Source organism: Phalacrocorax carbo, chromosome 14, assembly GCF_963921805.1.
Source record: "Phalacrocorax carbo chromosome 14, bPhaCar2.1, whole genome shotgun sequence".
Classification (NCBI taxonomy): Eukaryota; Metazoa; Chordata; class Aves; order Suliformes; family Phalacrocoracidae; genus Phalacrocorax; species Phalacrocorax carbo.
The window spans coordinates 367,960-392,819 of NC_087526.1; the positions used below are offsets into that span (position 1 = coordinate 367,960).

The 24,860-nt window shown below is 43.3% G+C and overlaps 2 protein-coding genes and 1 non-coding gene across 9 annotated transcripts in view; all 3 read left to right on the plus strand.

The window, feature by feature from the left end:
• The window catches only part of STAU1 (staufen double-stranded RNA binding protein 1), a 32,811-nt gene extending 19,721 nt beyond the window's left edge, over positions 1 to 13,090 (plus strand). For 2 of the 6 annotated variants that reach the window (XM_064465165.1, XM_064465164.1), the window contains 9 exons: positions 2,603 to 2,701; positions 4,032 to 4,262; positions 4,821 to 4,964; positions 5,855 to 6,001; positions 6,787 to 6,859; positions 7,230 to 7,549; positions 8,308 to 8,430; positions 10,553 to 10,638; positions 11,289 to 13,090. In XM_064465165.1, the coding sequence (XP_064321235.1) occupies positions 2,603 to 2,701; positions 4,032 to 4,262; positions 4,821 to 4,964; positions 5,855 to 6,001; positions 6,787 to 6,859; positions 7,230 to 7,549; positions 8,308 to 8,430; positions 10,553 to 10,638; positions 11,289 to 11,376 (1,311 nt within the window). In that variant the 3' untranslated portion in view covers positions 11,377 to 13,090. The remainder of the gene's footprint in view (positions 1 to 2,602; positions 2,702 to 4,031; positions 4,263 to 4,820; positions 4,965 to 5,854; positions 6,002 to 6,786; positions 6,860 to 7,229; positions 7,550 to 8,307; positions 8,431 to 10,552; positions 10,639 to 11,288) is intronic. The other 4 variants (XM_064465167.1, XM_064465166.1, XM_064465168.1 and 1 more) reach the window with 4 other exon arrangements.
• Positions 13,091 to 23,734: 10,644 nt separating this feature from the next.
• The window catches only part of LOC104042298 (somatomedin-B and thrombospondin type-1 domain-containing protein-like), a 39,008-nt gene continuing 37,882 nt past the window's right edge, over positions 23,735 to 24,860 (plus strand). The window contains exons 1-2 of one of the 2 annotated variants that reach the window (XM_064465172.1): positions 23,735 to 23,758; positions 24,236 to 24,315. The gene's annotated coding sequence lies outside the window, so the exon portion shown is untranslated. Of the gene's footprint in view, positions 23,759 to 24,064; positions 24,088 to 24,235; positions 24,316 to 24,860 lie in introns of those variants that run through there. The other variant, XM_064465173.1, reaches the window with a different exon arrangement.
• On the plus strand, positions 24,078 to 24,166 carry LOC135315753 (small nucleolar SNORD12/SNORD106). Its single transcript, XR_010375255.1, has one exon. It is a non-coding gene; the product is annotated as a small nucleolar SNORD12/SNORD106 (small nucleolar RNA).

Genomic DNA, 24,860 nt, shown 5'->3' on the forward strand with positions numbered 1-24,860 from the left:
TTCCCACCCACATTAGTCTGACTGGAGTTAAGATACACTGACAAAGTTGCAGTACAGTGTTACTTTGCACATTCAAATATAGAGATGATAAAGCATTGATTTAAAGCTTAGAAAATACAGAAAGCTATGGTTTCTAGCACAACTCTTAGAAATTCTAACTTCTGCCTGAAAACACTAAAACCCGAATGGCTTCTATGTTTTTTGCCAACTCTTTTGGTAAATATCAGCTGCTCTTTATACCCTCAACAAAAGGGAAAACAGTCAGACTGATAGCTATGTTGAAATCAGAGTAGTTCTAATCAGCTACTCCACCAGTTTTCATAATTTGCTAGAGTTCCTAGAAAAAGGCTAATCCCTCTTAAAGGAGTATATAACTTTTGCAGTTTGCTTGGGAGTTTTTTAATGAATCACTTTTGTTTTCTTTTGTGACTGCATTTATCACTTGTTAGAGATAGATTTGAACAATTTGAGTGCTAAATGCTTATATTCATGGTCTCATCCTTGGAGAGTTTAGTCTATGCACACATTGAAACTACTTTAAAAGCAGACTTATCTTCCTTGAGATGTACAGGGAAAGAGAAAGGAGAGCGTGTGTGTATGATTATTTTTAATCTATAAAATAAACTGATTCAGAACTTGAGTGGCGGCAAAATAATTGGTAAAATAGCTATAGCCTGTTAATTGTTATTTTGCTATTAATTTACTCTTTTTAGATAAAGGTATTGAAGAAAAGTACCTGTGTTTTACACTGTGAGAACAGACTTGGAGTATGTCAGGAATACACACCATAACGTAGCAAATAATTCCATACTATTTATTTGTATTCTCTTGAAAGGATATTAAAGGGGGAAAATCTAATCCAGTAAAGAGAAGTCCTGGTAACCTTTGCAAGGAGAAAAGTCAGAATTTGAAAAACCAGAATATATCTGCAATTAAAAGGACAGGAAAATATTTGTAATTAAAGTGATTGTGCTAATGTTTTGACAGTAAGGGCAGCGACAGATCGTTCCTAGAGGTGCTGGCAGTAAACTTGCTGTAACACCTAGACCATAATAAAATAAGGCCTCAATAGTTCAGATAATTTTTTCTGGGCATATGATGCTCTTCCGTTTGAACTTACCAATTGCATTTGAAATAGGTTTTAGAATATGATCATCAAGACTTTTGACTCCTGTATTCAATCTTGGTTTTGCCAATTTTTCCCTGCGTTGTGCCTTCTGCTGATGTATAGTATGGTTCCTCTAGCGGAGGTGTTGCCTCCGTGTTTCTCATGCAGGCTAATGCGCAGCGCCTCCACCTTGCTCCCGCGGGAGCGGTGCCATCGCGTGGTCTCGGTTTTCGCAGAGCTGAAGGTTGCTCTATGTATGCCTCCACGCAGAGGTTGGAGACTGGCTGTAGTAGTGGGCTCAGAAGTATCAGATGTAAACATAGTAAAAGGGTGTTGGACCGTAGGTGCTCTTCTGAAATGTTTGCAACTTGAACCTGAAACACAAGGTCAACCCGTAAGAACAGTGTGAAATCTGATGGGACAGTGGGAGGAGTGAAAACCACAGATCAGTTTTACTCATGTTTTGTTCTGAGATGGGAAGAGGCTGCTTTAAGTGGTGGGGAAAAAAATTTCCTTTGTGGTTTTAATCTAACTTTTTGTAACAGGCATTGGGGATGCTTGCTACAACCAGAAATATTTTTAACAATGAGAGCTCTTTAGCATATTTCTGCTGCTCCAATAAAATATTTCAATAATTTTTGGTACCTGGTTGCATAACTAGTATTGTGGCATGATATAATTGGTGAAATTGTTGCTATTCGTCTTTATCATAATCTTTCCAATATCACTGCTGGACATTTAGTCTTAAAATTTCTCTGTTGCTGTTACCATGCCTCTTAGTTCATGTTGATCCCAACATCAGTGAAGACATTTTTGGAATCACAATCAAAATTTTACCTGGAGATACGTAGAAGTGCCTGTAGGTAAGCTTCACCTGGCACTGCTGTCCTCCTAGCAGGTGTGAGTTCTCAGAGATGTACACCGTTTGATTTAAGGCAAGTTCCTGATAGTACGCTCTTCAGATGAGAGAAAAATCTGTAGATGAAGCACTTGCCAAGGGAGCATGTTAAAAGACAGGGCTACGCCAGGGTCTAATTAGCCATCCTTTATTCACATTGGTCCCATTCTCAGAATCTTTATTTTTCCTGCCCTTTCTCTTATCTGATACTGTCTTAGTGCTTTTGGTACAAACGTCCAATCAGCATATGAAAATTTTATTTCATAAAGGTACTTCCATTTGGAAATCAGCTCATTTAACACTTCAGTTTGGTTTTGTATAAATAGACTTTTTTTAAACCTATTGGCCCTTATTCCATTTGTTCTTTCCTGTAACAAGCACATGAAAATATGAGGGTTTGCTAGCTTTTACACACACACCTTAAATGAGCTTCTTAAGTTTCAGTTCTGTAGTATGTATGCTGCATTTCTACACATTCACATAAAATGGTAGTAAAGGTTAGACTAATTAAAATTTTGAGAGTTCAGTAAACTGGTTGGATGGATAAAATTCAATTTAATAGGATCTTTATTTTAAATAGAGTATGCTTCTTTTAGGTTAACGGAAAAGAACCAGATGATGAAAATCTCAATAAATCTGAAATAAGCCAAGTTTTTGAGATTGCACTTAAAAGGAACTTGCCTGTGAATTTTGAGGTATGTTTATTTTACAAGCTCTAGATCTGTTTTTATTAGAATATTAAGGGTACACATTAAGTTGAGTCTCTTCTAGATAACCCAAACAACTGACTTGTAACATGTCTTGTTAGTTGTGAATACACTTTTACCTTTGACAGTCACCCTGATTGTCTCAGTTTATATGGTAAAGTGAACAAAAAAGAAAAATCCACCTGTTCACAAATATACGCACTAAAATCATAACATGAGTGAACAGCTATGCTGTGGTTGTCTGTGCAATCTTTTTTGCAAGCTTTTTCAATGAAAAATCCGTATTACAGTGAAGAAACAAACACATCCCCCCCATTACTGGTTAGAACATTGAAGTGCAGAGTCGAGGCAAAAGAGTATAGCTCACTCTGAAAGACGTTTATGGAAGTATTTGCTGAAGTAAGCACTGATGTGGACTACCCGCAAGTTGCAGAATCTCACAAATAGGTTTCTTTTCTTGCCATGAGGTGACCTCATGTGCATCTTGCTTTCCTTTCCCTTTGGCCTGGCTGCTTGCTGCCTCTTTGCCCCTCCTTGATCATTTTAGTTATCTTAAACCAACAGCTTCCATAGGAGCATCTCTGTTTCACTAAAATATTAATTTATCATGCTGCTTTCCTGAGCTGGCGGAGTAACATTTAAGTCAACTATCTGAATTATTATAGTAAGAAAATGCAATTGTGTGTAACTAAATTGTTTCTAAAACTCTTCTTCTATGAAGTTTTACATGAAGCTTTCAATTACTGCAGATTAGCCTGAGCATCACTGGTAAAACTATACTGTCACACAAAGCCAGTTGTGGGTGGAAGTTCTTAATTCTTTCCTATTTTTTGACTTTATGGATATTTTGAAGTATGATGTGTTATGACCGGAGTTAAAAGACTAAATCTGTAGTAGGTAGCTATCTTTTAGATGTCTCCAGAATTCTTGATTTCTGAACTAAAATGCCGGAATTGTTTTCTTGATAATGTTCTATTACCGTACCATGACGTATTTAATGAGGTGATGTCAACTGTGTGGAAGTACACACGGATGAAATAGAGTTGTCTTTTTAATATTGAAGGAGTAAATCGGTAAATTAAATAAGATGGGTTAATGACGTATATGTAAATACTGTTTACTGCTCGCTGCATCTGATCTTTTTAAAGTATATGTTTATTTGGGTGGGATTATGTTATTAGAGTGAGTATGATTTACATCTCTACTTTCTGGATTGTATGAGAACCTAAAATCTCTTTATCCCTAGTTCTTGAGGGAAGTTTGCTATAAACAATGTGCCGTACCATTTTTAATAAGTGTTTATCACGCTTTCACTCAGTTTTTTCCTCTGAAACAGGTGACCAAGGAAAGTGGTCCTCCCCATATGAAGAGCTTTGTAACCAAGGTGTCAGTTGGAGAATTCATGGGTGAAGGTGAAGGAAAGAGCAAGAAGATCTCAAAGAAAAATGCTGCAATAGCAGTCCTAGAAGAACTGAAAAAATTGCCACCCCTTCCTACGGTTGAGAAAATGAAGCCACGAATCAAAAAGAAAACAAAATCAATAGTGAAGGTAAGAGAAAAACAGATTGGGAATCTGACTGCTATAAATAATCATCAGATAAGAGACACTTTGGGGTTAATTACAAACACTCTTCAACTGCTCAACTTTCATCAGCAGTCTGGTACTGCCAATGAAATGATATTTTGCTCCCACAGCAGGGTTCTCGTACCACTTTTACAACAGTTGTCCGTAAATTCAGGATGAAAGAGGAACCTTACAAAAGAACGAGTGGCACATAAAAACAAGCTCGACTTTCAAGCCTTAGACTTTATAGCTTCGGGGTTTGCATGATTTTGCCTGTGCAAGTTCTCCTGCAAGTCTGCCCCTCCTGGTATAGCAGGATTAGAAGTTGTAAAACTATTACCAGTGGTAGGTTATATGTGGTCAGATGTGACAGCAGAGCCAAATAAACCCAGTGTTTCTCTTTGGCTGTGACAGTGTTTCGTTCAGCAACTTTTATTTCAGTGTTCTTAAATTCTAGAGATGAATTAATTCAGTGGCATGCTGCATTTGGCTATTAAGCCAAATACAAATTTTGGCTTATTTCCTAAACATTGTTCTACATAGCTGCAGACAAGTCCGGAATATGGTCAAGGAATGAATCCCATTAGCAGACTTGCCCAGATACAGCAGGCCAAGAAAGAGAAGGAACCAGAGTACATGCTCATCACAGAACGTGGTCTTCCAAGACGCAGGGAGTTTGTTATGCAGGTTTGTATGTTGATTTGAGAAATCTAGTTGCATGGCTGTGAGTTTTGGGGTTTTCTTGTGGTTTTTGTTTTGTATTGTTTGTGGGGGAGGGTGTTGCTTGTTGGTTTTTTTATGGTAATGAGGTTCTCATGATGATATACAAAGTTAACGGGCCTACAGCCAAATTTCCATGAAATTTATTAAGAAGATACCTGGTGGGCTACGTTCAAGGAAGATAAAGGTGCAAGAAAAGTGATCTGAGTCATGTTTTAAAAAGAAAAAAATTGCATAGGGCACCAGAAGTCTATGTTGCAACTACCTAATATTTTAATTAACAGGAATATTAATATTCTGTTAAGAGATACTGAGCTTCTTGTATTTTGTAATGTAGGACTTACATGAACGTGGGTATCCTTCGTTTCCTCCTTCCCCTGAGTTTCTGTGTGTCGCTTTAGAGCGCAGCACTTTCCGCACTCTGCGTTCCAAATACCAAGAGCACAGTAGTGTTTCTAATACAGAGTTATCTACTAGCCTCTAATGCTTAAGTGCCTTCTCCAGACCTCTCTCCTATCCTGGCCAAGACAGGAAAGGTAGTTGGTTTCCTTCCATCACATTAGTAAATATGCTAAACCTGTAACTTCAGCTTGGAAAACTTGTCTGCTGTGATACCAGTTGTGAGCATTTCGGCTGTTGCCATGGTGAGATGAAGAAATACAGTTTGTGTGGCTTCTGTTTGGGTTTTTTGTGCTTGGAGGCCAATGATCATTGACAATAAATGACAACCTGCTTAGAATGATGATCACTTGAACTATTTTGTGACTCGTAGCATGCTTGAGAGACAGATCACTAAGAAATGAATCCTCATACTGCTGTTTAAGAATTGATTTGGTTTTTTCTTCTTCTTTGTCCAGGTGAAAGTTGGTGTACACACAGCTGAAGGAATGGGCACGAACAAAAAGGTTGCTAAACGCAATGCAGCTGAAAATATGTTGGAACTTCTAGGTTTCAAAGTCCCCCAACCTCAACCTCCAAAGCCAGCATTAAAGACAGAAGAGAAGGTAAGAATCTTTAAAAGTCACAGCAAAAGCTGAGTTGGAACTTTGCAAGGCAATAATGGTGTAATAAACTTTTGCTTTCTGCCCCAGCCAGAAATCAGTTGTATTAAGGTGACTGTTCTTTAAATAATAGTGCATTTTGGATTCATTAAGGTTTCAGTTTTGCAAGTAAATCAAAGTCTCATCAGAAGGCTAAACAAATATTTTTCTTCTTTATAAAATGGCTCAGAACCTGTGATAAATTATATATTCGGTCTTAGAAGCTTATGGACATGTAGGTTATAGGACTTTGTGGTAGGAATAGTTTTGCATAGCCTTATTGCCAACTGCAGTCAGGTTTGTTATAGGTCTCTTTCTTTGGTGGGTCCTTTAGCAGGGAAAGAGCTTTGCATTCATTTATTGATTCAGCAGATGTTACCAGGGAGTTAAAATAGCAAGTCTGTTTTTAATTTTCTCCTTTTCCATGTATATACTCATTTGTGTCCAGTACATTGTCTTCAACAATACTAATGTTAGTTTAACTGACTTTATTATGGCATCCTGTTCTCAATATCTGTGTTCTTAATACCACTTCACTACTCCGTAGGTAGTTTGTCATTCAGTGAGTAAGAATCACTGAACTTGTCTTTTCTTGGTACCTATAGAATAATTGAAGTTTTTGAATAAGGAATTCTCCAGTAAAATTTCAAGTGGTCAGATCACCCAGGCCTTGAAAACTTTGAAACTTGGCGGGGGGGAGTTTTGAAAGGATATTGTGTTTTTTGCTTTTTTTTGCTTTTATTTTTAAGACACCAGTGAAGAAACCAGGTGATGGAAGAAAAGTAACCTTCTTTGAGCCAGGCTCTGAAGAGACTCCAACTAGTAAGTAACTTTACTGAAAGAAATGTGGTCCTGTTGGCACGTGTGTGTATGTGAGATATGTTTCTCAGTCCCCTCAATAGTGCCGTTTAGCGCACTGTGAAGAGCACAGATGTGCAACTGCTGGCTTGCAAACTAAATCTACCCCTTGAGAGGATTTTGTTCACTGAGTCACTTATTCGGTAAGCAAACTGTCTTGATGATGCTGAAACTCTGACCCACCAAAGGTAAATCACGCTCACTAAGTTTTAGTGTTTCAAAAGTCATTTGAAACTTTTTTTTTTCCCCAAAGTGGCTTTTGATGCCTATATATGCCCTCGCGTGCCTGCAGAAATAGCCAGCGTCTGTTTCATATGTACCTCTCTCTTCTCAGGTAATAAAGAAGATGAGTTTAGGATGCCTTATCTCAGCCATCAGCAGCTTCCTGCTGGAATTCTTCCCATGGTCCCTGAGGTTGCACAGGCTGTAGGAGCCAGCCAAGGACACCACACCAAAGAGTTCAACAGGGCAGCCCCGAATCCTGCCAAGGCTACAGTCACAGCAATGATTGCGAGAGAGCTGTTGTATGGTGGTACTTCTCCTACTGCTGAGACCATATTAAAGAATAACAACTCATCAGGCCACGTACCCCACGGACCACTTACGAGGCCCTCTGAGCAGCTGGACTATCTTTCCAATGTTCAAGGAATCCAGGTAAACGTTCAGCTTTGCAAGATTTCTTCCAAAGCATTCCAAACTGGTCCGACCTGCTGTTGGTTCTAAAGCTTTTTAGTTCTGCTGGTGACTGATGTTATTCTGAGGCTAAAATTAATGTAAATGTTTTAATTTACATATGAAATGTATTGAATTTTACAGCTTTTTAATTTAGTTTTCCAATGTGCATTTCTGTACTGCAGCCTCAGCCTTAATTCAGTGTACTCTGAAGTCTTGGAAAAATAAAATTGAAAGTAACGTTTTCTGACAGTTGCCATGATGTATGAACATGATAGGAACTTGAAATTGGCTGATCTGAAATAATTTTTTTGTAATAATCATTCATCCATCAACATTTGCTGCAAGCTGTACGTTTTCTTGTGTTTGGTCCCCTTAATCAGAATTGCGTATAAGCTCCTGCATTAGTACGTTAAAGGAGCTCAGTGGATTGAAGAGTACAATAGGGAAAATTCTAAATGCAGATAGCTATGATCAGAATGAAGGTCACAGCAATAATCATTTTTACATAGAAATACATATCATTATTACATACTTTTGTTCAGAAGGCTGGCAGAGCTCTTACGATTAATGCAGAACATTGCAAGTGAAGTCAGACTTCAAAGTAACTGGTTCTACTGGCTGACGGAATGATTAAAGTAAGGTTCAGCTTCCTATATGAGCAAATAATCTATAGCAATTGTGACATATTTTCTGTACTTGGTTAACTGAACAGAACCAAATCCTTCTCTTTTCTTCAGGTTGAATATAAAGACTTTCCAAAAAATAACAAGAATGAGTTTGTATCTCTCATAAACTGTTCCTCTCAGCCACCGCTGATCAGCCATGGAATTGGAAAGGATGTAGAATCTTGCCATGATATGGTATGATGAATTTTGCTGAAATGGTTTCTCTTTTGCCTTCAGTGAGCTAAGGGATGCAGCGGGTAGACCGAAGTTTTATATTACTGCTGGATAGCAATAAATTAAATGCTGTACGATTCCCTGGCTAATTTTTGTCTAATATTTCACATAAAATTTGAAATGATTGATTAATAATATCAGAATCTAACCTAAATAACCTTCAAAATGCTTAATATATGCTCACAATTTTGGTCTACAAAAAAATGCATTTGCTTTATCTTGATGATACTTGAGTGAGCGTTTATTAAAGAAAACATATGAAAAAGAACTTTTAAGTCATAAGAGCATACCAGTTTTTCTTTAACAGAATGCATTGATATTTCACTGGAACTGTAACACTTGGGTTCATGTTACCAGACTTTCTGCTGGAACGGAATCCAAAATGGAAGAAATGCAGTTCCACGTTAGATAGTGGGATACGCCCAAAATCGGTTCATCACAGAATCCCAGACTGGTGGGGGCTGGAAGGGCCCTCTGGAGCTCACCCCGTCCCACCCCTGCTGGAGCAGGCACCCCCAGAGCAGGGGCACAGGGCCGCGTCCAGGCGGGGGGTGAATGTCTCCAGGGAAGGGACCCCACAGCCTCTCTGGGCAGCCTGTGCCCCTGCTCTGGCACCCGCACAGGGAAGGGGTTTGTCCTCATGTTCAGGGGGAGCTTCCCGTGTTCCAGCTTGTGCCCGTGGCCCCTTGGCCTGGCGCTGGGCACCGCTGGAAAGAGCCCGGCCCATCACTCTGACACCTGCCCTTTAGGTATTCATAGGTATTTATGAAATCCCCCCTCAGCCTTCTCCTCTCCAGGCTGAACAGACCCAGGTCTCTCAGCCTTTCCTCACCAGGGAGATGCTCCAGCCCCTGATCCCCTTGGCAGCTCTGCGCTGGCCTTGCTCCAGCAGCTCCCTGCCCTTCTTGGACTGGGGGGCCCAGAACTGGCCGCAGCCCCCCAGATGTGGCCTCACCGGGGCAGAGCAGAGGGGGAGGAGAACCTCCCTCGCCCTGCTGGCCACACTCCTTTTAACACGGCCCAGAACCTCCCTTAATAAATAAAATCTTTTATTCATATTAGCTGAAATATTTCCTTGTGAAAGAATGAGTCTTCTGGACTGTAAAACGTAAGGGACTTTTTCTATAAAAGACATCAGATATTGCTCACAACACGTACACGCTCTACTATAACTTGAAAAGAGTTTAGGTTTTTTGGTATGCAGTGGCGACCCGAGTACTGACTGCAGGCTAAAGTAATAGTTTGCAATATGTAGATACACTTAGGAAAACCTGGTTTTACTGATTTTTATATTAAAAATTTTGCCAGTAATTTTGTAATGGCTATAGTTTGATAGAGATTTCATTGATCTTTGTCACTTAATTTTGACATTTTCGTACCCAGCTCTACATCCTGCTGTAAAGAGCTCCTGTAAGACTAAGCACGCAGGTCAGTGCAGTAGGTAGAAGGGAAAAGGAAGGACAGCCAGTTCGGAGCTTAGACATTGTGACTGGACCAACGTGAGAACCTTCCTCTGTTCAGATGTTCAGCTTTCACTGACACATGTGCCATAACTAATCAGGGATGTTCTGAAAAAGTGCGTCTGAAATTGATCTGAATAAAATTGAAAAAAGTTTCAGTCCTCAAAGGAGGTGACGGACTTTTGCACTGGCCACGTCACACTGACTCTCAAGTCACACGTGCCCTCCCTGTGATGTATTTTTGATTCCTGGGTAACTTGTTTTCTTTTTCTGCAAAGGACTTTTTGGTTCTGTGTGTTTTAATGCCCTTTATGTTGAGCTCTGTACCGTTTGATCCGTTATTAATTTAGTGTCTTTTTTCCTGATGTTAATAGTACTGAGGAATTCGTTTTCCTCCATTGCTAAAACAAACGCGACGGGAATCCCCTAGCCACAGCACCATTCTATTGCTTAACGTAGCAAGATGAAATTCTCCACCGTTGCTTTTTTCCCACCGTAATTATGCACCTTCAAAAATGTATTACCAAAACCAGAACAATTACTTTTGTTTTAAGTGAGCCCTGGTCCTGCTTTCACTAATTAATGAAATGAACTCAGGTTGAATTGCCCTCTCTTTTCTTTAGGCTGCATTGAATATTTTAAAGTTGCTGTCTGAGTTGGACCAACAAACCACAGAGATGCCAAGAACAGGAAATGGACCAATGTCTGTGTGAGTGTGACCCGTTGACTTTCCCTTGCATTAATGGAAAACGCAAAACCCTATGATGTTCTATAAACAAAATGTGAGGGTGTTTTTCTTTGCCAGAAAAGTTAAAATGCCAAGGCCTGTTATCTTCTTCAGGAGGATGAGAGGGTAGGTTTTATGATCAAGCTCGCAGCGTTCAGGTGTCAAATGCAAATTACTAAGCAGAAGCGGTACACAGAATGTAACGGCTGGGATACAGAGCAATTCTCACTGTGATCCCTCTCCGTAACAACTAGTTGTTTACAGATATTTGTAAATAGTGTGACTTTTCAGCGTGTTTAAGCGTTGGAGCTGCTCCTCTCTCTCTAGAAGTCTTCTGTACGCAAACTCTGAACAATGTACAGGTTTCACAGCCTGCCTTCAGCGGAAACACGGAGGGGTTGCGAAGTACTCCCCCCGACCGGAGAAGGGGAGGCAGCGGAATTTATCCTCTCATTTAGATAATAAGCTGTCAAAATGGTGGAATTAACAAAGGGCTAATTGCTTAAGAATGGAGGCCAGTTAACGGAAACAAATTGTTACACACACCGCAAATTCTTTATATCTGATTTAGAAGCATCTTATTTGTGGAAAGAGTGTTTTATCCCAAGTAACAGGTGTTTTCTCATTTGTAGATGTGTGAAACAAGAAATGGAAAGTGACCCTCTTCTCAAACCGGCTAACTCAAACACTTTGGGACAAACACTGGACAGCACTGCCTAAAAAAGGCTTTTGACTGGACCCAAACCTAAAAGCACCAGAGAAAATCAAATGCTTCCTATTAATGTAACCTAACTGTTTTAGAGTGCTACAGTCTTTACAACCTACTGTAGTGTCTAAATCATAACCGTTGCTTTTTCTTCAAGCAGTGATAAATTTTTAGTTTCATTATGTTGTTTTGATTGAAATGACACTATAAATTTTTCATTTTAAAGTTTCTTAATTGTATCTAGAACAATAGCACAGTTTAGAAACTTTGTCTTTTGAGACTGACATGTTATCTGTGAACTAACTTGGGAAGATCATATCCATGTATGTGGTTATTTTGTTTTTACTGAAATAGCAAAGTTTCACTGGAAACAAATTGTGTGCCCGCCATTTTAAAAAGTCCGGTATTCTCGCAAACCTAGCTTAATTATCCAACGGTTGAATGAACTAAAACACTTTAGGAATTTTAAACTTTGATCATTTTTGGTTAATTTCTAGTTTTCTTGACTGGGGGGTAGGGGAACTCGAATGCAACATGACTTTAAATTATCTCCGATCTATGTTTTAAGGATTGTGTGTGTAGATGGCACACAGCTCACTACATTACAGGATATGGTCTCAATGTAGTGCATATAAAACCGCAGATTGATTTTCCTTGAGTGCTTTATACTGTTTAATTACATCTCCATGTAGGGCTGAAAAAAATTACCTATGTTTATATATAAACTGTGTTGCTTTTGATGTTGTGTTATTGCGCACCGAACTGTGCGCAATAAAGTTTTTGCATATGGTCCAGGTAAAGCACGATAGCCTTGCAAGTTAAGTACTGCTTCAGTTCATTGTTTACGCTGGAATTTTTTCTCCCCATGGAATGTAAGTAAAACGTAGTGTTTGTCACCAATAAATGGTAATACTAAATTTTTTTTTTTTGGTTAATTTATTCTTGTATGCCACTACAGGGGCTGCTTTTTTATAGGATTTGTAATGCTTGTGATATAGTACGGGCAGTATTGTAAAGCTATGGAGTAACTGTAAAATGGTTATCAATTACATATAAATAACTACTATTTAGTAATGTGGAGGATGTGAAAACCTGGCAAGGTCAAGGAAATTCAAAAGTAACGTGGGTACATTTTGTTATTTGTGCCACAGTGTGTTAGTGCAACTGTATTAATGGGAGCTTAAACTAAAGTTACAATTATGACAAGAAACCTGGCACAACAGGTTGGTATGATTTCAAAGTTTAAGTCTCTACTTTTAAGTTTCCTTGTTTGCTTGTAATTTCAGTCATAACCTTGCCTTGCACTTAGTAATTTCTGGGGGGTAGTGCTTTCAAAACAAAACAAAACTTTCCCTCGAGCAACAAAAGCTGGCACCGTAGGCTGACACACGGCGGTGTATCGTTCGGATGTGACTACGTTCGGTGTGTACCTACCTGGCAATCTGTGGCAGCACTTCCTAGACACCTGTCTGCAGCGCCTGTAGTAACTCTTGTCACGGAAAGCAGTTACTGCATATGCTGTCTCTCAGAGCTAAATGTCTCGGCCATTTTATCTGCGTTATCAAAAGCAATTGGGCCACATTAATTGCGTACCAAATTTTATTGAATCAAGTTGGTTTTGATCATTATACGCGCAAAGAAAACATTGTAAAGTTTCTTGGGTTTTTTTTTTTACATTTGTAGAACTAAAATGCTGTACATTTAAAAATTAAAAGAAACTTGCTGGGCTGAGGCTTTGTATTGCAAATTCTTACGACTTAGAAGCTACTTACCAAGCAGTTTGTTTTGGAAGACCGAGAGCACCTCGACAGCCGTGTAGGTGGTCTCCCTGTGTTCATCCCCTGCTACTTAGGAGTCTTCTCTCCGGATGGAACTAGACCCTGTTCGTCTGCCTTGCAGCATTCAGTTGTTGATAACCTTACGTTACATATGAACCTTACTTAAGGTACTTTGCCACAGCTACCTGTTTCAGTACTCTCAAATGCATGTATCGTCGTAGAGGCACTAGGTAAGACAAGATCCTTTTGTCAAAGGCCTTGTGGTCACAGCCTCACGATGGAAGACTTCAGGTCACAGTGTGGGCTCTAGGTAGGCCAAGTGAGTTCTAGATAAACGTGTGGTTTTTCTGGTGTTTTCTGTTTGTTGTCTCTTCTGTGCTTGATGCAGCAAAGGCTAGGAAGAACCTGAAGGCTTTATACGACACTTTTGTTCAATAGATACTGAAATGTTCTACAAAGAATACAAATATGAGAAGACTGAGGTGAAGGTGAAATTCTCTGGCTGCAGTAGACTGGCAAGCTCGTACCGGTGTTGAGCGTACATTTCTGAGTACTAGCAGAGAGCTGTCTGCAAGACACCTCACCTTTTCGGGTTCGTTCTTTGAACTTTTTACTTTTCTTTTTGATCTTAAACCTTTTGACTGCAAGTGAATGAGCTGGAGCTTCTGAATATGAATATCAGTGTATATTAGCTTGGGTTTCGTGGCACATATTTCAGTAGTGATCCCATTATAGAAAATTTGAGTATGGAGTCTGTTCCAAAATGACTTTTTCATATTCAGATCTCAGTTGGTTAGGGTTGTTCTCCCACACGTGGATTTTACCAAGCATTTTTCTCCCTGTTATCTTATTTGACTTTGCTTAGATTACCACCGACGTTTTAGTAAATTAATGCATTTTTCCCTATGTTTCTCCAAAAGTATTTGGCAATATGGCAGCACTACTCTGAGTGTTCCACAATCTGCTGTACATTTAGGAACTTGTTAAATTTTGCACTCAAAGTATGCAGTTCAGTTCAGCTACAGAGAACTTCCCTTTAATCACTTTCTAACAGGTGTAAGGAAAACAAAGTATTTAGTCTGATCTATTGATCTCATAACTATTGTGCTAACAACTGAGACAGCGATCTTGTTTCTTCTTGGAATTTACCATGTAGTTATCCCCGCCTCTTAAATCATATAGCCAGTGTTCTGCAAGTAGGGCTGCCTTCCGGCCAGGGCTTCGAAGTGCAGGAGGAAGGTCTGATCCCAAGGGCTTCCACTCCTGGTACAGTAACGTGTAACTGAGGGCAGGTCGGAGGAGGCAGGTCCCTGTGGGGCAGGAGATGAGACCTGGCAGAACGAGTCACTGAATTTCAGAGCATTTCAGTCTTGTTCATTTGGACCTTTTTTAATGCCTGCCCATCCTGCTCCCCATTGTGGAGCATACGGGCTCAAGGGAAGTAGCTGAGGAGTTTGGAAACCAGATTCTGGAAGTTTTTATATTCATTGTCCAGTAGTCCAGACAGCGTAGGCAACGCATTTTCCATCACGAAAGAAAACGTCCTGTCTGCCCGTAGTCCCTCACATGTCTAGGCTTTGACAGACTGCAGTCTTCATGTTGCTGTTTTCTGGTATTTGAAAGAAAGCACTCATTACTGCTTTCTCAAATTTCAAAGCCTTAAGCCAATGTCTAATTTCTAGCAGCTTTTGCATTGCTTTCCTTCAAGCCTTTTCTTATTCTTAGAAGTATACAGCAGCACTTCATAGCGGCTCTTGTCGAAAGAATGACGCTGCGCCACTGTTCTTTGAAGAGATGGTGCACTCAAATGTCTCTTCTTTCAGTGCCCTGTGTAAGAAAGCAGCTTTGCAGATGTCCTGCACATGAAACCTGACAAGTGGAGCCTGTTCCAGTGCGGTGTTACCAAGTCAGAGAGTGCTGCTCAGGGCTCTCATTTCAAGTAACAAGTTGGTACACTGAAGTTGGTGTACAGGAAGGAGGGTAGTCCATGTTCACCCAGGGATTTTAGAGTATTATCTGCTTTCTTGAATGGGCCGGTTTGCTACCCCTGAGACAAAAAACTGCATCACATGGAAGTTAAAGGGCAATAATGAAAATTGGCCGGGGAATTTTTTTAAATCAGAGCATTTTATTTGTCATTAGGAAGTCCCGACTCCCCAGAGGAAGAAACATGACTTTGTGATCCATCATTCTTGGTTTCAGGGTAGAGGTCTTAAAGAAAAGAAGGATTTGTGCAAACTTTATTTTTGGGAATGCTAACCTGTAGGGTAGCTAAAGTGTGCCTAGAGAATGAGAAGCGGCCTGGATTCACTGCGATACCTGTTCATTCCATAATATTAAAATACATTCCCATAACTTGTTGTTGTTCTGTTTCAGGATATGGTCAGCTGATATTTGCTTACGATAAGTCCTATCTGAAAGGACTCAGGGAATCTAGGGTCAGCAGCGGGTTGTTCTTGTCCTCAATTCTCTGGCCAAATCTTAGTACCGTCCATCAGAGTTCAGTGTAGCTGTACCTGGAGTGCCACTGCCATTATAATGTTACCTAAGGATCAAACCAAAATTCGGTTCTAACGCGCTGATCAATGTTAAAAACAGTTTTATTCTGTCCTAATGTATAACGACTAATGGTGGAGGCTCCAGAAGTGCCTAACTGCAGGAAGGGATAGGGTGTGTGCGTACCACTTCACTGATCTTGTTCTGTGAAGCAACCACATAATTGCTTGCTGCTTTTATTCTGAAAGTCTGCAGAGGGAACCGACAGAATAAGTGTGAATCAGTGCAGTATCTTCCTTAAGGGCTTATATGTTCAAGTGATTTTATTTAGATGACTCCTCTGTTTAAGATGAGACAAAGAAATGCTGCACCAGAGGTGGTTACAAATCTGAAAATACCCAACTTCATCTCTGTGGCTGTGACATGCTCTATTGCTTCCCTTTACCTGCCGATTGGACACCTACTTATTTAATACCCAGCAACCTCTGAGCACGGACCTGAACATCCCGTGGGAGGAGGCTGGGGAAAAAAAATTGTTAGAGCAAATCAAGATCTCTAGGGTATTAAATTAATCTCTGGATTAGAACTGAATAAAAGCATACAGATGGCAAATAACGCTTATCCAAGAGTGTATTTTATTCTCCAACAAAACAAACTATTTTGTATACCACTAGCAGTATCCTACTGCAACAAAATTGTATTTGATTAGAAATGAAGAAATTATAGTGCTTTTCAGCTTTAGTCATTCTCCCACTTCCAGTTCCACAGTATTTTTAGCAACCTGCTAATAAAGGATGGTTTAGATTTTAAATGTCCCGTAAGTGATGCAGAAAACATCCTTCACACAGTATGCTTTCAATACTTCCATCCTCTGCTACCGCTCTTTCATTTATCTTCACTGTTTCCAACCAAAAGATTGTCTTTTATGTGTAAATGCTGCCTCCCCCCCACCCCGCCCCCCGGAAGGGAGATTAGTTCTCTGAAAGAAAGCAATCCCAGCCCTGTGTTAAGGGACAAAACCTCTGTGTTTCCTGTTGAAGTCCAAATGCAAAACCTGTTTGGGGACGACTGGGCATCTCTACGGGCGCTAATCCCTGTCCCCCATTTATCATGGGTGCAAGCTCCCAAATTGCTGTCCTACCATTTTAAAGCCACACCAAGTACATCAGAGCAGGGACGTATGTTGCGGTCTGAATGCTAAGTATTGCTTTCGTTGTTGTTTTCACACAGTAGTTTGGTTTTAATGAAGATGACTGTTTTGCTCTTGCCTAGAAAAAACAGTTGGGAAAGGAAGGCACCACTGGGAAAATAAATCCATCAGTAGTTTGTTGTAAATATGATTCGGTGTAACTGTCCCACAAGCTGCTACTGTATTTGCATAAAAAGTTTGTAAATTACCTTTAAAGCTTGTTATGTAGATACAGAGGAGCTTACGTATTAAAAGGTTGAGCCAACAAGCTATTTTAAATAATAAAACTGATAAAAACTTGAAGAAAATGTGCTGCTTCAAACTCATAAAGGCTAAATATATTTAAATAATCGCCTCTTCTAAGAATTCTTAGCAATAACTCTTGTGCGTTGTCTCGTACTCTACTAACTTCAAAGGTAAGTGGTGTTTTCAGGGAGTGTTTTAACTTCTTGTATTTCCACATGCTGAAGGGCTGATGTAGAAATCCAATGCTATTTTTATTTAAAAGAAAAAAGGTTATTGAAGAGCTTTTACTATCTAATCCCGCCTCATTCTGTTGGTCCGTAATCGTATGCAGACAGGGAAGATGTACCTAGATTAAAGCGATACGGAAACCGGGCCAAATGTAGACCTGTCAGTCATCAGTCAGCTGGATGTGCCCCACTGACTGCAGCGGGCTTCCGCCGCACGCTTCAGGCAAGCACGTGGCAAGTGTGCACACTAACTGTGCACAAGCCTGCACATTCTGCACCTCCGAGCCCACGGTCCTCTGGGCTGCCCAGGAAGGGAACGCACCTTGTGGTTCACAGAGGGGTGTCTCCACATTCCTTGTGAATGCTGCCAGGGGTTTTTGCTGGCACTTTCTTTTGGGAAGCTGTTTTAGCGTTTAGCTATGTGGCACGCTCATCCCTCCCTCCCTACCAGCAGTTTTACTTCATTAAGATGCTTGATCTCTTCTCTCCATGAACCCCTACTCCTGGAAGAGAAGCATCTCTTAAAGCACGCTTTAAGATTAACCGAATTGTGGTGGACAGACCTGTTACACAGCTTTGGTTAGCGATCTATTAATATTCTTGAGATAGATCACAGTATTAGGTTCTATAATTCTTGACAGCATCAGCCATTTTAAAACAGCAGTTTGATGGGATTTTTTTACAATCAACATAGCAACTTAAAGATTCGAGAATGGCAAGGTGCACTCTATTACTTACACGGAAGTGCACAAAGGAAAATTCAGTTTTGCTCAAGTTAGAACGATTCACAGAGGGACTGCGGATGCAGGGGATAAGGAGGACCCTCCCGTTGAGTCACGAGGTTTGGAATAGACCCCCTTGCTTTCTAAACTTCTTTCAGAGGGAAGTCTAGGTGTGGCTAGGTCCAATCTTAGTCTCAGCCTTGGTCAACGGTTTATGTGAATAGGGATAAAATATATATAGTCAAACTGTGCACACATACACCCCGAGGTTAACCTGTGAATAAAACTTCCCTTTTTGTGAGTTTCATAAATTAATTACTTTTGTGTGCTGGCATTCATCAGCGCACGGCTGGTGAACCTCGCAAAGTCAGGCCTCTGAGCCCTCATGAAATTGTCAAGAACGGATGATCCTTCAGTCCTTGCGAAATCCCCCGAGAGGTGTCCCAGCCCAGGGGGAGAAACAGTCACGCAGCCGCTGCGGTCCCAGAGAGCTCAAGGGCCTCCCTCTTGGTTCGCTAGGTATAGGATCGAGATGATTGGCTTTGGTCAACGTTTTACATTGCGGCCACAATTCTGGTACACAAGTCAGGGAGCAGATGGCCCAGGGTGGGCAGAGACCGCCTGGCGCATGAGGTGTTATGACCAACAGCAAGGTGGGATCTCAGAGTGGCCGGGGGGCTGCATCACCGCACATGTAGAAAAGCTTGTCCCGTGTAAATGGCCTGATGACACTTGGTTATTTTTGCACGATAAAGAAGGATGTAAACATTTCTGAAGTCACTTTTAAGTTAACACCATATTGGCCTACAATTTCCTTTATCTTTTTGTACCATCTCTTTCTGACAGAGTAGTGTCTTTCATCAATGCCCAAGTAAAATTAATGCGCTAATAATCAAAGAGAGTAGTCTGTAAGCCATCAAAGCTCCCTTCTCCCTGCAAAAACGTTTTCTGTAGAGTCTAGCCAATAATTCTGTAAAGCTTTACTGGTATCACACAGCATTAGAAATTGCTGTATCCTCAGTGTAAAGCTGTTAACAAGGCAGTTGCTCATTTAACAGGCATTTATTGTTTCCATGGTTTAAATGGTTTCTCTGAGCTTGTATAAACTGTTAAAACATTTTGATCAATTTTAAGGCTAAACTGAACAGATATATAAAATCAGCAAGACCCAGTCCTGCAAGGTGGACCACTCTGGCTCACCCTAGGACTCGCTGCAATGGTCATACCCTAGAAAACTGCAGCATCTCTCAGGAAGAGCTGTGTTCATCAGAAAATTAATGTTGGGATCTCTCCGTAAGAGTGCTCTGTGTCCCCAGTGATCCACAGCGACTGACCTCTAAACCTGCTGCTGCAAACAGGCCCGAAGTTCCTGCTACAGTCACAGCATAGTCAGGATGCATTTCTGTCCCTTTCGGAAGGAAATCCTCGACAGTCTGTAAGAAGAAAAAAAGTTGGGACTTCATTTATGTGCAAACAAGCCTATTAAACTGGTAAATCTGAATACATCTCCCTGTTGGGTGTCTTGCTGAAACTCAGCTGGGTCATTCACTGTCTTCTTTTGTTTCTAGTTTTAGCTGCTGGCTGGAAAAATTCTGACTCCCCAGCTAAACTATGGCAGTTTCTCTTATTGCCCTTTAACCCATTCTGTGACTTTTTTGTTTAGAATTTTTCATATTCCAAAAGACCAGTGTGTATGATTGGCAGATGCTCACAAAGATTTTTTTCAATAGCCTATCAGTGTGATGACTGTTTTGTTTGGATTATCATAGTGCTCTACAGTGAACTTGCTGACCAAACAGTTCAAAGAGATCTTTTCATGGCTTTCTTGATGCATACCTCTTTTTTTTTTTTTTTTAATTATATTACAAAATTTTATGCTGGAAAATTACAATCCATATTAGAAATTTCCTGAATTTTGGAGGCATCTGGTGCTGGGTTTTCAGCTTAGGCGACTACGTCAAGAAGTCAGAGGCTGCATCCCAGTTAAAATTCTGATTTCTTCATGTTCAGTTCTGGTGTGAAAAAAAAAAATGACCCTGAACATAACAATGTAGCAGTTGAATGCTGGCATGTGAAATATTTAATCATCCCATGAGATTAACGAGGTCTTGTTTAGCAATTCACAAGCATTTCTACTTTCATCAAGTTTCCCTTTCCTTGGGCACTAGAGAAAAGCATGATTCTGTGCTAGCGCTCAGTGTCGGCATTTGGAAGAAGCAGAAAACATGCCCCCGTGAAGGCTGACATATACGAGCATTCCCCAGAAGTTGTGGTACTGTTAAAAAATGCATGTGACTGCCTTTTAACCTTTTACCTTTGGTATGTAAGGTTAGATGGAGCACTGGCTCCTGCATGCCTCGCAGAAGAGCAGACACAGGGACCCAAGACCGGAGAGGCCCAGCCCAGCAACTGCTGCCTGCAGCTGCAGTGAATAACCACCCGTGGCAAGAAAAGTGCGAAGCTGTCCCGTGGCAGATGTGTCCTGCAGGCAAAATCCCTGCTGACTGGCTGTAAGGCAAAGCTTTCGCAGGCTGGCTGCTTTGCCCAGCAATGCTCCACAGAAGAGGTCCCTCTGCAAGTGAAAAACGAGGAGAATTGGGACTTCAGTATATTCTGACTTTTGCTGCCTCTGGAGGAACTTCCTCAGTTCAGTGAGTCTTGCTACAATGAGCCCTGTTCAACATTATTCTGCCAAGGAGAATAAAACCCACTGAAATCAAATACACTTGATGCTAAGCTGTGCTGCAGCTGTTTAACACCCCAGACCTCCCCATTTTCCCTTCCTTGCCAAGCTAGGCAACACGAATCACGGTTACAGTTCCTTTTGCATTGTACGTGTGACTTGGGTTTGCAGTGTAACAAGATTAGTTTTCCCTGTAATCCTCTTAAAATGTCCTTCCTCTGATTGTTCTTCTCATCTTTTGGCGTTCTGCAATTTGGATTAATGGGATTGAGAGTTATTCCACAAGTCCTGCTAGATAAACTGCTTTCAAGAATTGGTTGCCTACAAACACATTTAATTTGGAAAAAGCATTTCTATGGTAGCTGAATTATGCAGTGTTATGCCAAACATACTGTAAGGCCTACATATGTACATGCAGTATGTGTCTGTAGATATGACTAGACGAGGTGAATAAAACAAGATAAACTTACTCATTTCAGAGTGTCCAAAATATCTCACGTGGCGTCTCTATGCAAACTTGCAGAGGCCTGGCTGTATGTTTGCAAACTAGATGACAAATTCACCACGTGCCTTTTCTTGTTCTCATCACATTTCAAGCACCATCCTTGAACTACCCTTTCCATTGGTCCCACAGGACATATTCACCTCGCAATCAGCCTGACCTGCTCCCCGTCGCTGAATCCTTGTTTAGTGATAGAAGGTTGCTACCAAAGTAACAGCTGGTTTGCTGAAGCACTGAAGTGACAAGTCACACAATGCTAACACTTGGTACAACTCGGAGTGAGCGACTGAACAGCTCTGCCTGGTGCCTTGGCGTAACCAGTGTGTATTTTACAAACATAAAAACCCAAAGCATGCAGCAATTACATGATTTTGTGCTAGTCTAGACCAGAGCTGCTTATTGCAGAATAACGGTGCTCACCTCCTGTGTTTAGCCCCAAAGACCATCCTGCTGATGTAAAACTAGCATACAGCTCTGTGCCTTCCCCTGCCTCTTCCCCTGCCTCTTCCGTTTCAGCCCCATCGCTTCAGTTGACCAACTGAATTATTCTAGTGACAAAAGTTCCTGCCTTCCCCAGGAGGTGCTGGGAGGGGGGTCATCAGTGCAGAACATTTCTGAGTCATACAGTGGCACCCCCTGCTATGCAGCGACCACTAGTGAGGGATGAAACGCTGTGCTTGGCTGACCTTTCTCAACATGAATCGATGCACACACTCTGTGCGAGTGTAGGTCACAAAAAAAATACCTTCGATGCGCATTCAAGGCTGTCACGTGGCAGGTCTCCACTAGATACGGGCGAATGAATTCAGAGTCCATTTTCAAGGTGAATTTATAGCTATGAAATCACCGCACACGGCAGTGCTCAGGTTACATGCCTGGCTGTTCTCATTCAAGACACATCCTTCTCTCTTTATCCGTTCCTCATGTTACTCAGTGGCAAACTACTTAACGCAATGTAATTTGCCTGTCTGTGGCCACCTAAAAGCAAAGTAACTGTTACTGTGACGTGTCCCCCAAACCGCGGTAGGCACCTCCCCAGTGACACAAAGCTGAGCCGAAAACCCAGTCGCACCTCAGCAGGGAGCCTGAGCTGGGAAAAATACAGGGGTGTGGGTGGGCAGTCCTTGATTAACCGTCTGGGGGCTCCTGCTCTGGATTCGGGGTGGAGGTTGCCACTGTACTTGCACATGCCTTTGGACACGTCACTAAACATCTCTGAATCAATTTTTTTTTTTCATTTGTAAGAAGAAAGTAAAGAGAAAATTAAATTTCCCAAGCCCTACTCGCCCACCCCGGCAATGCACGTTAGCCGTACTGATGCCCCAAGCCCGGGGCGTATGCAGCATGGCCGGTTTCAATCGCCGGACCTCCCCTGCAGCGTGACATACTCTGTGTACCGATGATATCCCCAAGAAAATGGAATTTTTGGAACTGTTCGCTAAAGCCATAACAATGAACTGTGTGAGCCTGGTGAAACAGAAGTTGAGGGCCAGAGTCAGAAACTGAGACATAGGGAAGCACTTGGTTTAGGACTATGTCCTTGAGGAGAGCTGAGAGACTAATCAAACATCCCGCCTCAGAAGCCGCTGAGAACAGGGCGATACAGCGTATAGTCAAGGACAACAACAAATTGGGCTGTAAATAAGAACTAAAATACTAAAAATCAGGCCCTTAGACCGGGAACCGCCCCACCTCTAGTTAAAGTCCCTTTACCTATAATCATTCATGGTAAATTGAAAGTGAGCTGTGGTGTTACAACCAAGCGAGAAAGAAATTAACCAATTATTGGCTGAGGTGTGTGAATATTGGCTGTGATTGACGTATTTAACAGTACAAATGCCTTGTAGTTTCTCGGTGCGGGGTGCAGCTTTGGGGGCCACCACCTCACACCAACCTTGGCACAAAAAATGGCTTGAATAAATCCCTCCGCTCTGTGTGTAGTTTGGCGTTTTGCACAGCGGGAGAACGAACCCGCTTTTTGGGATAACAGCGACACACACGCCGGGAGCCAAGGGCGCCCCGCGGTGCCGGGGCCGGGCGGGAGGCCTGCAGCCGCCACCTCCGAGCGCGGGGACGGGCGAACCACCGGCACCCGCCCGCCTTCACGCGCCTCCTCACATGAAGCCCGGGCACAACGGCAGCCCCGGGGCGGGCTGCAGGCGCTCCACGGGCGCACCACCGTGAGGTGAACAGGCCCGCGGAGCAGCGGCGCGCCCGAGCACGCGCAGCGCCCCGTCCTGCCCTCCACCGCGAAATGGCGGCCCCGGTAACGCCTCCGCTGCCGGGCGCACCTCACGCCACCTCCGGCGGCCCCGATCCCGCCGGAGCGGTGAGTGGCCCCCTCGGCTCACCGCCGCCCCTGCGAGCGGGGCGCGTCTGGGAGGGGGGCGAGGCGTGAGAGGCTGAGCGCGGCCCGCCCGGGCAGCCCGAGCGGAACCGCCCGACATGGCGGCGGCGCCCGCCCTCAGCGTGGGCGGGGCGGGGGCGGGCCCCGCCGCCCCTATAAAGCGCCTCGCGCGGGAGCAGCCGCCCTTTTGCTCCGGCGTGGCTGAGGTGGGTGCGGGCGGGGGGCGGGTGGGTCCGTGCTCTCCCCCTCTGCCCCTTCCTGGTGGCCATCCCTGCCTGAGCGGGCCCCTGGCGGCCGCCGGTGCCGTCTCCCTGCCTGCCGGCCTGCTGAGGGGGCGGCCGGGCCGCGTGGCTGCCGCGTGGCCGCCTCTTCGCTCGGCCTCGCGGGCGCCGTCCCCAGGTCCTCCTCTCCGGGTCCTGCGGGCTTTCCCCGCGAGCGACCGCCCTCCCCGGGACGGTCTTCGCGGAGCCGCCGGGGGAGGCAGGAGCGCGGCGCGGGTGCGCAGCGGCGGGACGCCGGGTGCTCGCTGGTGGAGGTGATGACAGTTTTTTCCCCGTCAGAGCGACAGTGTTGATCTCTCGCTGTTCAAGCCAGGTCGTGTCTGATGCACCAGCGGGAAGCGCCGCTGCGTCCCTCGCGCTTGCGGAGCCGGCGCTGACTGCTCCCTTCGGCTTTGTTCGCAGGGTCCGGCGCGATCCGGCGTGCGATGAGGGCGGTCGCCTGGTTTGCTCCACCATGCCTGAACCTCTGGCAGGTGGGAATGGTAAGTCCTTCAAGTAACTGTTCCTTACTGTTTTGAGAACACATTTTAATTCTTCAGAAGAGCTGTTCAGTTCCTTCTGCAGTGCTTTGTCAGGTTGGTGTCCCTGGAGACTTGACAGATACGTAGGTTTGGCCCTAGCCGCGGTACTGTGGAGCTGACAGCAGAGAGGGTTTCCTCCTGCAGAAGCCTTGCGGCCTGGCCCGTTGTGCCTCGTCTCACTCCCGCTGTGTGCGGGGTGGCAGCCCCAGCAGGGTGAGGAGTGCGCAGCCCGGGGAGGGCGGTGGGTTTACACCTCCGAGCCCCTGGCAAGCGCGCTGGGGCTGGAGAGAGGGGCGCCGCGCTGCCGCTGTGGCGGGGCGCTGGCTCTGGGGCGCCCGGCCCTGCCGCGCGCTGGTAGGCGTGCCGTGGTGCTCGCCGCGCGGGGCTCGCGGGGCTCGCGGCCGGGCTCTGCCGGCCGCGCGGCACTTGCTGCTGCGCGTGCGACCTCCGGCCTTCGCGTCGGGAAGGCGGAAGCCTTGCGTGGCCGTAAAGGCTGGCCCTGCGGA